This window comes from Gadus morhua, chromosome 20 (assembly GCF_902167405.1).
Source record: "Gadus morhua chromosome 20, gadMor3.0, whole genome shotgun sequence".
Classification (NCBI taxonomy): domain Eukaryota; kingdom Metazoa; phylum Chordata; class Actinopteri; order Gadiformes; family Gadidae; genus Gadus; species Gadus morhua.
In genome coordinates, this window is record NC_044067.1 from 10,183,523 (window position 1) to 10,196,022 (window position 12,500).

General features: G+C 43.0%; 1 protein-coding gene across 1 annotated transcript in view; it reads right to left on the minus strand.

Moving 5' to 3' along the window:
- Nucleotides 1-12,500, minus strand: part of lypd6 (LY6/PLAUR domain containing 6) — a 26,263-nt gene that overhangs the window by 7,866 nt on the left and 5,897 nt on the right. Inside the window, exon 2 of the mRNA XM_030343946.1 lies at nucleotides 899-1,076. Coding sequence (XP_030199806.1) covers nucleotides 899-1,016 — 118 coding nt within the window. The 5' untranslated portion in view covers nucleotides 1,017-1,076. The remainder of the gene's footprint in view (nucleotides 1-898; nucleotides 1,077-12,500) is intronic.

The window sequence follows — 12,500 nt, forward strand, 5'->3', positions numbered from 1 at the left end:
CCAAACTGGGTCTGACGAATTTTATCAGGCTTCTGATCTACAGCCTGATTCACATTGACATGTATTCCTGGTGTCAAGTTGCTATCTTCCATTTGATCCATATTCTCCCATTTCATCGATTAATACTGTCCTCTTTGAAGTTTTGAAGTTGTTTTTTCATAATAGTATAACATTTACTAACACCTGAAGGAAACCACCTAGGTATGAGATATGGTCTAGACCCAGACTCTGGTGACACACCCTAGCCCTTCTTTAAAGCCTCTGTCTGGTTGCTTTCACACAAAGACTAATTAAAAGGTGCTTGTGTTTCCGAAGGTATCATTTGGACTCTTCGACGAGTGCACATCTGTGAAAGTGTTGTTTATTCGTCCATTGTTGAGCAACCTGAATGTTTATAGTTTGTTTAATCTTCTTACGCACCAGAACTAGGCTGAGCCAGAACTTATCCACATCTGCTGCCGCAGGTGTTCTCTCTCCATCATAAAGGCATCCCAAAATCTTTCATGTAGGAATTTTATCCAATATCCATTCTTTTTTTCCATCTGCTGCTATTTACGGTAATCACACCTGTTGTTCCTCATAAGCATTGTTTAAACAAATAAGTCACAGATTCAGTATTTCAGATTTGTCAGTATTCCATGTTAAGACAACGACAAAGCTGGAAAGTGGGAAGAATTTGTTCATGCAAGCCACATTTGCATACTCACGGCCAGGAAACAGGCCAAGTAGTTAAAAATGTGGTATATATTTGTCTTGGCCTGACCAAAAGCATATTTAGCCAAATGTACCTGAACCCAAATATATGAACATCTAGATCAACCACAGAAGCACACCAAAGCACTCCTCCGCTTCCAATGGACAATCTGCTGTCACTCCAGACCTTTAATTGAACACTCACTAGAGGGATGAAGGTACACGATATCTTGCTCGGTGAAGTCCCTCGATTGGCCGGTTCCCAGCAGACTGGAGAGGACGGTTAGCAGTAGGACCCGGGCCACCGCAGGCCAGGGCTCCATCGCCGGACCCCTGTGGCTTCACACATGCAGATTTCTGACAGGGCTGGTGGAGGCAGACTCCTGCAAGACAGACAGATAGACAAGACAGATAGAGAGGGAGAGAGAGGGGGTCAATTTAGCCAATATATCTTATCATGTATTGGGCACATGAAGTTAAAATATGAACGATCAGTGTTTGGATAAAATATATAAGTTAACACCGCGAGGTGCAAAACATAAATGTCTTCTAAATATTTAAGCACTTCAATGAGAGAGGCTCCGAGATTAGAAGAAGAATAGAAGAAAGAGTTCCATTGAACAATTAGCCATTTCCTTTCTGTGGCAGAGGGACAGTGTGACATCAAAAGTGTCTACTGTTCCAGAAAAAGGAGTGATTGTCGTTACCCAAATTATCCCTGTGGTCAAGCGCTTCCCCCAATTAAATAAATGACGCGGGCGTGACGTCCCTTAGCTGGCTTTAATGCGTCATTCACACTTTCTCCTCTCAATTCTTACCCCAGCTCGGGTATGGTGAAAACTGTATGCAATGTAGAAGATCAGTAAATGCGATCCAACACAGAGGGAGAATAAGGTTGAACATTCAAGCCCAAAATATATATTTTTCAACATTTCGTTTTGACTTCTAATTTGATTAACTCTCGATACAATGTTTTAAATAAAGCTACTGTACTTTATATCAATCAATGCATAAAGACCAATAGATTGATGTGTATAAACAACAAATAGAATAAAAAATAAATGTATATAATTCATAGATAAAAATGATTGGTTTGCAAAGGGAAAACCTTGCGGTTATGATACTACACAAGATATAATATTGTTTTTTGCATTTTTCTATGATATCTTCCTAAAGTTCAATGTAATCAACAAAACTTTTGAATTCACCGGAAAGCTACATTTGCTTTGTCTCCTTTCCAACATAGTCCAGAAGATTAGGTTCAAGGCCGTACAAAAGCTCTGCCTCTCTCATGAAGCGGGACTAACAAAAGGGAATACACATTAAGTAACCATGGTTCCTACAGACAAAACATAAGGGCTATTGACTCTGGAAGTAGGAACACAACGGGACCAACATCTTGCGCAATTCCCACAATTCCCAAGATACTCTAGGAACAACGAGACCCTCCCACGCCAGTTAAAAGAACGTCCCTAGAAGGAGGTCTACCTCTCTCCATACTTGTTTTACACCAGAAGACGGACGGAGAAATGGTGTGACGGATGAGACTCCCTTTTCGGGCAGCTAGCCATCCCCGGGAACAAAACAAAACCAAAAAAAAAGATCCTGTTTTTTCGGGGGGCAATACCCAAACCCCAACCCCCTCATTCACCCCTGCCACCCATTCACCCCTGCCACCCCCCCCCCCCCCCCCCCCCTCCGTACACCCCTGCCACCCATCCCCCCCCGGCACCCATTCCTCTAAACTAAAGCATGGACAGACCTCTGAGTGGGAGCGCTGTCGTCCATCACCCGCTTGGGTAAAGTAAGGCCAAGCCTGGCTGAGAACATTGGGTTGCTCCGTCAGCGGGCTCTGACGGGGACACACAGGAGAGCCTGTCCCGGGGGCCACAAGGGATGAAGGTGACAGTATTGGAGAAAAATGAGAGACGTTTCGCATTTGTCACACGCGCTCGACTCCGGGCTATAGTGCGGTGCGGTCGGACGTGGCGGGGTCTAGAGAAGTGCCGTGCCGAGATTTTGGGCCCGGTGGAAAAATAAGTAAACGTCAAGAAAAGTACAAAAATGTAGAAATAAAAAACGTCTCTCACACACAGAGGCATGTAAACATTCCAGCACAGTTCACGCTTAGTTCAGTTTCTGTTGATTTAAACATGACACCCACACGTTTGAGTCGGACAGATAGTTGCTAGGATTAAAGGTATATTTTCCTTCCACTGTTTGATGGATAATTGAAGGATCAACTGTCATGTCCCAGAAGACCCACGGAAGCAGTTGAATTAATGACTGGGAAATTCCTCCATTTTAGGAAATATGTAGTTCAAATACATACTTTCCACTTAGGTTTGAATCAGCTGCAAGATGTAATGAATGCTTGAAAGGCCAAGAATGTTTTTAAGGATTAATGTGTGTGTGTGTGTGTGTGTGTGTGTGTGTGTGTGTGTGTGTGTGTGTGTGTGTGTGTGTGTGTGTGTGTGTGTGTGTGTGTGTGTGTGTGTGTGTGTGTCTTATACATTCCCACTCACTGAAGCTTGAGGCGACTGCTGTCAGGAAGCATTGCTGTACATTTACAATGGCCAGTTCTCACGTGTTGTTATGGTCCTTCTGTTGGTAGCAAGCAGTGTATTCATGCTTTTTGCAGACCCTAGGCTTAAGGGCGTCACCGGGCTAAACCTGATGCTGAAGAAATGCTCTTTATTGCTGGTTGTGGCGGCTGCAGTAACACACACCACATGGCTATCTCCACATTCAAAAACGATAACATGTTCACATTTGACACTAAAACGATAAACTTCCTTCCTTTACTCCACTTTCACCTGCTGCTACGACCAACTTCTCCTCTGATTGGTCTAGAGCCAACGTAAAGGCAGCCGTTTCAGGATAGCCATTTCGCCACATCGCGGTTAGAGGAGATGGAGATAAATACAGACGGGACGTAAAGCGCTTCTGTACCATTCAGCGCGTCATGGCTACAACTCAGGTTGTAGCCACCGAACACAATGTAAGGAAATCCGACACCTACAGTACATCCGTTTTTGTTTGTTTTTGTTTTTCCATTTTTCTTCTTTGCAACGCAAAACCGATGAGCCATAAGAAACCGCATATCGGCGGCCAGCAGAGTCACGGCCTCTTGTAACACGCTACCTTTTGACCCGGCGCACAATGTGGTTGGGCCACTCCGCCGCCATGCAGGCCTGCATTGGGTTTCGTCAGCAGAGATGCTTATCAGCGCTGAAGGTCTCGAACGCGGTCGAACAGTGTAAGAGTGAGAGCAGAGTGGGGGCGGGTGGGGTCCTATCAACGAGGGAGATACCCGAACCATTCGCCGTTTACCTTCTACTATCACCCAATGGGCTGGACAACTGAACCATGTTAAAAAAAAGAATATATATATAACATATACAATCATACACTCATTCTCTGTTGGTTTCATCAGAAGAAAGAGAGAGGGAGAACATTTGGTTGCTGGGTAGGGAATTCCACTGAATTGTTAGTGTACAGTACAGTAGCCTCCGTTTGTAAGTGTTGTCATTAATGTAACTATGGACTTGAGGGGACTTCCTTTGGGCCTTGATTATCTCATAAACACCATGAGTCAGAGGACAATGTATCACCGTACCTATAGAGATAAAACATCACAACATTCAACATGGTTTATAAACCTTAATGGAGGATGGAAGGAAAATCGAGGAAGGAAATTGTCATGTTTTGATTCAAAATGGCACAATATTTAACCTTTGAAATAATCTCCGATGTATCCTTTGGCAATATCTCAAAAATATCTAACTTGCTCAACATTATGTCGAGCATTAGCAGTCAGCTTGCATGTTCTGTTCTGTTTGTCTGAGGCGCCAAGTCTTAACCATTGTCTATCTGTGTATCCCTTGTGATTCTTGTCTCCTCACTGAGTCAAGTCAGGTCAGGCCGAGTCGGAATGGATCCAAAGGGATCTCTCACAATCAAGAGTCTCAAAGTAGTTGATTTTCTTTGACAACAGGACAGCTTAATGACAGCCCATCACACCGAAGACAGACAGTTCTTTACACGTCTGTACGCTTTATGAAATAAGAAACCATTAAAAAACCATCTGAAGGCTGGCTAGGTGTGCAATGGAAAGACAGAAAAACATTAAAATAACAAATTGAACAGTTGGACGCTTTATTTACATATGACTGATGGTAGACCTTACTGTAAGTAAACATGCATTTATATCTTGTCAAATTCAGAGACAGCTCATGTTGTTCAAACTTTAGTTCGAACTTCAGTTCAACAGCTCATGTTTGACTAAAGTATGAGCAACCTCATACATATCTACCTCAAGCTATTTTGCAATTCTGGGAATGTTTACCATTATTACGTTTAGGAACCATTATAAACTTCTTGCGTTAAGAAATCTTATGTTTTAGGAGTAAAGACATAAATCATTGTGCTGATGGTAGAATGTCAAAAAAGAACGGGGAAAAAAAACGGTTTAATTAAAACTAATCATTTCCAAAGGAATGCCATTAGGGAAACTGTCCACTGTAAAAAAAAAAAGTTACAATAGATAAAAGGAAATGGATAAAAGGCACCATTGCCCTGAGCTAGATTCTCTTTAATCATTCTATAGAATTCAGTCTATGGGGCTTAACAGCACGGTACATCCTGAATGCCCAATATAGGCTACACACAAGCAGCTTTCAATAGAGCGTATGGGAATATCAACAGCAGAGATAGCCGTCTCACCTCCACCACAGCCCTTTCTACAACCCGGTAGGAGGGGGGAAAGAATAGCTTTTTAAAAGAGCAGAAAAGCAGGAGACACAAACAGTCTTCCCATTGACAGGGACACACGGTTCCGGTTACAGTGCCGCAGGTGTCCCAACGGCTAGGCTGCGGAGACAGCGGAGGAAGAACTTTGACTGTCACGCCGAACCAGGAGAACTCGCTGGGCTGCTGCGTTTACTATGCACGCCGTCGAGCGAGAACGTCAACGAGACCTCAAAGTTGCTGACTCGAGCGAGAGACAAGAAAAGGCTGGCAGCCGAGACTGTAAATAAACACAGACGTCAAAGTCTCTATCGTATTACCTGGAACGGCTTTATACCGGCGAAGGTGGAAAGGTGCCAAACAGAGCCAAACACGAGACTTCACGTGGTGACTTTGCTTTTCCCCCCTGAGGTATTCTTTTGAGAATATGCTTCAGCTAGTTTCAGCACTTTATCTATCCTGGAAGCAAACTTGGGAAGAGTTGGAGCTGTTGAAATTAATGTTGTAACCCTGAATTTTGTGTTGGCAAAAAAATGGAACCTCTTCTTTCATCTCAAAAGTCCTTAGGCATGATCATTTAAATCGTGTTATGCAGAGTAACATTATTCATATAACTCGACAAGCTATTATGCAATAAAAAAGTGAATGCGGTTATATATTTAAAAATAAACATAAAGGATCACAACTACAACTGTAGCCCTTCTCTGAAATGTGTGGCCGGAGGCCCCATGTGTCATCACTGCCTCATTATTCACCAGCTCCCCATGGAAGTGACACAGCAGCGGCCTACTTGGTTAGCTCCTTTGCAGTCGCTACAATAGTCGAACAAGAAGGGATTGATGGACTTCTGGCACTGGTGAAAGAAAACCGTTCAATCAACGACAGCAAACTACAAAAGTGCCTGAGACAACACATCTAAACACAATCTTTAGACAGCGTTGTAAACAGAACATTGATGGACTAGCGTTGGGTATGTACACAGGACTCTTTGGCTGAGACCAGTGTACTTGTGTCTGAGCTGAAACCCTCGTGTCAGGCTTGATGTTGGTGTTAGGAAGCTGTTGTACTTAAGTAGAAACATCCGTAAGGAGGGTGATGGAAGGGTTTAAGGATAAAGGCACTAATTTCTGCTGAATAAACTATTTCTGTTTATATTTTGTTTATAAGACAAATACTATAATAGTATATGATGAAGAACATATGCAAAGCAATGTTTTTGTGTTTCGTTTAGTTGGTAATGTTATCAAATTGTACAAGCAGTTGATATACGGAATTGACAAAGGGGCTTTTTTGTGGAGGTAAAGAAGGTGCATTGTGAAATGAATCGCATCACCTACAATATGTTACCTCCTTGTAGCTAGACAAAGAGGCACAACAACAGAACCTTACACAGTGCTTCTTTCATGATAATCAAATAAGATAAATGTCTTTATGTATGCCATGTATAGATATACAATATAGATATACATGTAAAAAAAAAGCCTATGTGTGTGTATAGTGTGTGAGGATGTGTACATTTGTACTTATACGTCTGTAAGTGTGTGTGTGTGTGTGTGTGTGTGTGTGTGTGTGTGTGTGTGTGTGTGTGTGTGTGTGTGTGTGTGTGTGTGTGTGTGTGTGTGTGTGTGTGTGTGTACATAATGGGTTTGTTTATTTGATTGTTGCCATGTGTGTGTGCAAACTAGAACTAGCAACGGTGTGTGTGTGAGAGGCCGGGGGAGAATGGTGTGTCAAACTGGAGTCCTAATGAAGATTAAAATGCCCTGGCTCCCCATTCATTAGTGAGGTCTCGGTGGACAGGTACACTGGCCTGTGGAAGTGAAAGTGGAAGATGGACCAAATTGAAAGCCATTTATCATCCACTGAGTCCTGGCAAATTTGGTACCGATCGAAAGCGACTTTTATTGACATTCACGCTCTCTGCTTTCCTAGGTTACTGTAAAATATAATTTCCAATATTTTTTTTTTTGCAAGTGACAATCACAGACATAATATATTTTAAGCAATAACGCATGACGGCAAACATTTATTGTATTCAAATACCCAACCTTTATTCATCATCCTTTCCATGGAAAATAACAGTTTTGGTTTTGTGTGTTTTTGTTGACAAAAGGTGTGTTTTCCTCAGGTGACCTGGAACAGAGAAGAGGAGACACCCAGGAGGGGCGTCCAGGAGGCCTGGGAGGTGAGGGCGACGGTGGGTGTACGGGTGTGCGGGTGTTTGAGTCCCTCTCCGAGCGGCTGCCAGCTGGGTGGAAAGTGATCTGCTGCAGGGGCCGGCAACACGATACTCGGGGCTGCGCAGCAACCTGTTTATAATGCTGGCCCCGCCCACTAGGTGAGGACGGGGGGAGGGGGTGGGTAGTGTGGAGGCAAAATCGACCGTCTTGTCGTCTTGTGACTCTTTAAGAACAGGTCAGACGAGATTCAGGAGAGAGGGGCGGGGAGGGCCGGGAGGGATGGAGAGGTAGAACACTCTCCCTTTCTCTTTCTATCTTGCTCTCCTTCATTCACTCTCTCGCTTCCTCTCTCTCTATTTTACTCTCAACTGTTTTCTCTCTCTCTCTCTCTCTCTCTCTCTCTCTCTCTCTCTCTCTCTCTCTCTCTCTCTCTCTCTCTCTCTCTCTCTCTCTCTCTCTCTCTCTCTCTCTCTCTCTCTCTCTCTCTCTCTCTCTCTCTCTCTCTGTCGCGCTCTCTTTCTCGCCTAACAACAAGGGGCCTCTTCCTTGAATATAAGACTGTTTCCTCCTGTAAGATTACTCGGCTGAAGCGACCCGCGTCTTCTGTATAGCAGCTCATCAACTCCTTACAGTAGAAGGCAGACCTATTGGTCCTGAACAAATCCAATTAGCGTGTTTTCAGGAACCAAATACATTCCATAGTGAGAGACCCTAAAGCTGATTATGCAGGATGGACGACCACAGCCGGGGAAACCCTCCTTTGAGAACGGAGAGCAGCGGAACGCTATAGGACAATGCGTGTAACTCTCGCTAAACCGTAGCCGCCTGTCACATGAATGTACGGCTACCCGTGTGCCCGTGTGGCTTTGCTCTGGTATTTCCACAAAGCTAAGAGAATCAGCGCAGATCTGAATCAGCGGCAGGCTAATTGAAAGGCCTACATGCTAACGCTGGCTAAGCCAAGCTTTTGAAGTGCTCTAAATCAACTGTATAATTGTTGTAATCCTCATCCAGACCCCTTGGCGCATGGGAAGATCTGGGTGGATTAACCAAGCACATAGATCCTATTGGAGGGAGAAGAGAGATAGCGGTATATAATAAAAAATGCTGGTGTGTTTGATAATGTTTGCCATTTTGGAATCATTTGTTTTTCTTTTTACTTCATTGGACTCAGGAACAAGCTACATTAAGGGTGATAGATAGAGCAGGCCTCTTCAACTGTTTTGAATGATAGTTTTGTTTCTGCCACACAGATGATTTATGAGAACATAAACAATCTGAACCTATTTTCCCTTGAGAAAAGCAGTTTCTGAGACTCTGCATGCGCAAACGTCTGTCTCTGCTGTGGAAGAAGCTTTTTCTGGCCCCCCTTCATTTAAAATTCAATAATATGGCCCTCATAAAACAGTAGTTGAATTGCCCTGAAATAGCGGTTCAAAAGACACCACTAAAACAATCAAATGGTCCAGAAAGCATATGAAGGCTTTCAGTCAACCTCCAGCCCGGCATTACAATTCAAATTCAAAGATATTCATGATCTTTAATTATGCCCTAGTTTTCTTAGTAAATTCCTTATTATTTAACTAATTTCTACTTCCTATGATTTGTGACCTTTTCCACTTTGCAAAATATAAGTATCTTAATCATGATAATATTATCACAGAGCATGTATTTAATTTCTCATTGAATTAGGATTTCACTTAATCCAAATATGAACACAGTTTTAATTACTAATCTTCTTTAAGTGTGGGGACTGTGCATTTCCCACTGTGCCTTAGTCGGCTCAGGCAGACTAAAAGGCACAGTGGGAAGTTTGAGGGCTCTCAAGACCAACTGTCTTCCTGTGTGTCTTCTGTGTCCTTTTTTGTTTTAAAATTAAACTGTAAATATACCAAAAAACGATATTCATATTATGTATAAAGAAATGTATATAACTAATACAATTATATGTTAATAATAAAAATACAATAAAATATATAATAATGTAAGATTACTGTCTACACAAAATGTATGTATATAAATCTTCCAAATATGATTCTATTGACAACTATAAATCTCTAAAGACATGCAACCAATCCCTGCCTCAGCGATTACAAATCAGTAGAGTGAGCATCCATCACCACTACAATAAAATGAGTGAATACTCTCAAACATTGCCGAGACATGCAAGAGCTGCAAGCCAGAACGTCAACGGAGGTCAGCAACCTCGGCACAACCTCCGCATTCCTGCATGATCCCTGCAAGAAGCTCCATTCCTTCTATTTTATCTCCAAAAGCATATTTCCTTTAGAGCGTAACCACATGGGGACAATCCATGTGACTGTTCCAGTTGCTGGTGGACACTTTTTAAAGTGGACACGTGTTGTACTGTGAGGTGTTCAACAGCAACACAAGCAATCACAGAGAGCTCTAAAGCCAGCGTCAGATCACGGACCGCTGCTCTGTTGGGCAGCCCAGCGGCTCCCTTCTCAACTCTGGACCTTCACTGAAGTCCTACGCTGTGGCTGGCTGCTGTGAGGGGGCTCCCTGATGTGAATCCGGATGTGTGTGTGTGTGTGTGTGTGTGTGTGGGGGGGGGGGTGTTGGTCTGCTATGAGGAGATCAGAGCCCCGGATAATGCCTCCCTGTGACAGCTGCAGGGGTGGGGTCCACGTCCCCCATTGAACATGGTGGTAACTCTAACAACCCACCACCTCTGGCACCGTCAAAATAAGGGCGTGCATGGCTGCACATCGCCAGGCTTTACGGTGGCCAGGCGGGATCTTAGGGGGGGCAGCACGTCTGCTGTTGGCCTGACCTCTTATTTTGAAGGCGACAAAGGCTTTTGCCTGGATGAGTGGGCGGTCGAAGCATCCTCACAGGCACACACACTCACACACACACACACACACCAACACGCACGGTTGGGTGACTTAAAAGGAATCTAATTAGGTGTGTTTGCTTTGGTGGACACGGTTAAAAGGGAAAGATGAATACAGTCAATAGGCATAGAGACAATGCTGTAGAGACTGGAATGGAGAAACACTCCATTCCAAAATACATGAAGTAAAAGAGCATTCTTTGGAAACTGAACACGTATACAGTATTAATCTGTCCTGACAAAATGTCTAAGAAAAAAAATATATATCCACATCCTTATGCTTTTTTAACGTGGATAGCTGTTCCATAAGGATAGTTATACGGCTACATAGAACCGATCCAAGAAGGAGGAGATTTCCATGAAATAATCCTTTCTTTTAATTAAGTATGCTGCGGTCCCCTCCTAACCCCTGGCGTGTGTGAGGAGGCTGCTGTACTCACCGAGACCGTCCTCTGCTCCAAGGCTTAACCCCACAGAACTCATTTCCCTGGTGTAACACAAGAGCTCTGGAACCCAGGCTTCATTTAACCCTTTCTTCTCAATACCAAAGTCCACAATAAAATGAAATGGTACAATTAGACATGCTGTGTGAAGCTGAAAGTGTTTGGTTCTGCCCAAGTCACGTTTCAGAGTCAACAGAGTAGTGAGGGGGAGAAGAGACGAACTGTATCATTTGGAGCTGCATTGGTTGATATGCAGTAAGGAAATAAACCCATGGAAAGCATGAATTACTCTAGGCTAGATCAACACGGTAAAATAATCTATAATAATGCATCTTGAAAGAGTCCAAAGCAAAAGCAGTGGATTAAGAAATGGGACAGGAAATGAATCCAAAGCAGATTTCCAGAGCCAAATTCTACATCACCCCCCACACGCTATTGTTGCATATTTTCTTCCTCTACTACAACTGCTACTACACTACGACTTCCCCGAAACATGAATTATTCATGAAGCCAGCCAGCCAATCAGGGACGCGTAGTAAAAGTGCTGCACTTCAAAGCGGATCAAACGGGGAAGTCTCGAGAGGTCTGAAGAGCAGAACCCTAGGCCGGGTCTTTGTGCCCTCGTCCGCGCTCACAGGGCTCACAGGGCAGAGGAGGGCAAGGCCCCCGCCTGCATGCTGAACCACAGCAGCAGCAGGTCACAGACCCAAGCCTCCATGTTGGATCCAGGTTCAACGTGAAACGATCGGCTCACTTGCAGGAACGGATTTGGAAATCGTTTAACAGGACGTAGGTGTAATAGTATCTTTTATTGGTCATGCCAGTGAGAAACCTTTTATTACTGTGTATTTTTCATTATTGATTTGCCCTGAATGGAAAATTTGAATAATGAAGAGAATAAGTACATAGAGAATGGTTAGCCAACTGGGTTTGTCCTTCTTATATATTGCAAAGTATATCTAAAAGAAAAATGCTGATATTTGAGTCTGTATTAATACGATATAATTTTAAAAAGAAACACATTCTGTTTAACTGAAAATAAACATATTTTCTTTTGCTTCCTTTTCATCTATTAAAAAATCTCTTTGCTTTGATCTTCATTTGTAGATCAACAAAACATAAATCGCAAACACAAATTTGCTCCACTTCGGAAGTCTCTGTGTCTGTCACAAACTAATATATTGGTAAATCAAAGACATGAAGCAAAATGGGAACACGGCGATGAGAGAATCAACAGATTATACCAATAACCCATTTCACCCTCTCACCCCAGGTTGCAGGACAGAATATGGGAGCAGAAGGCTCACCACAGGCTTAAGGGCTGACACACACAGAGAAGCAAAATGTCACGCAGTTTAATCCAGACTCAGAAATTAACCTTTCTCATGAAGGGGCAAATATATTAACACATAGGACTTTATATGCTCAACGGAAATTAATAAAAAAAATGGTAGTAATTGATAAACGAAACATCTTGAACCCAAAGAGCAACATCTTCTTCACAAATACGTTTACGATACTTAAATTAACTAATTAAATGAACTAATTATGATATCATGGCTGTTTTGGCAGTTG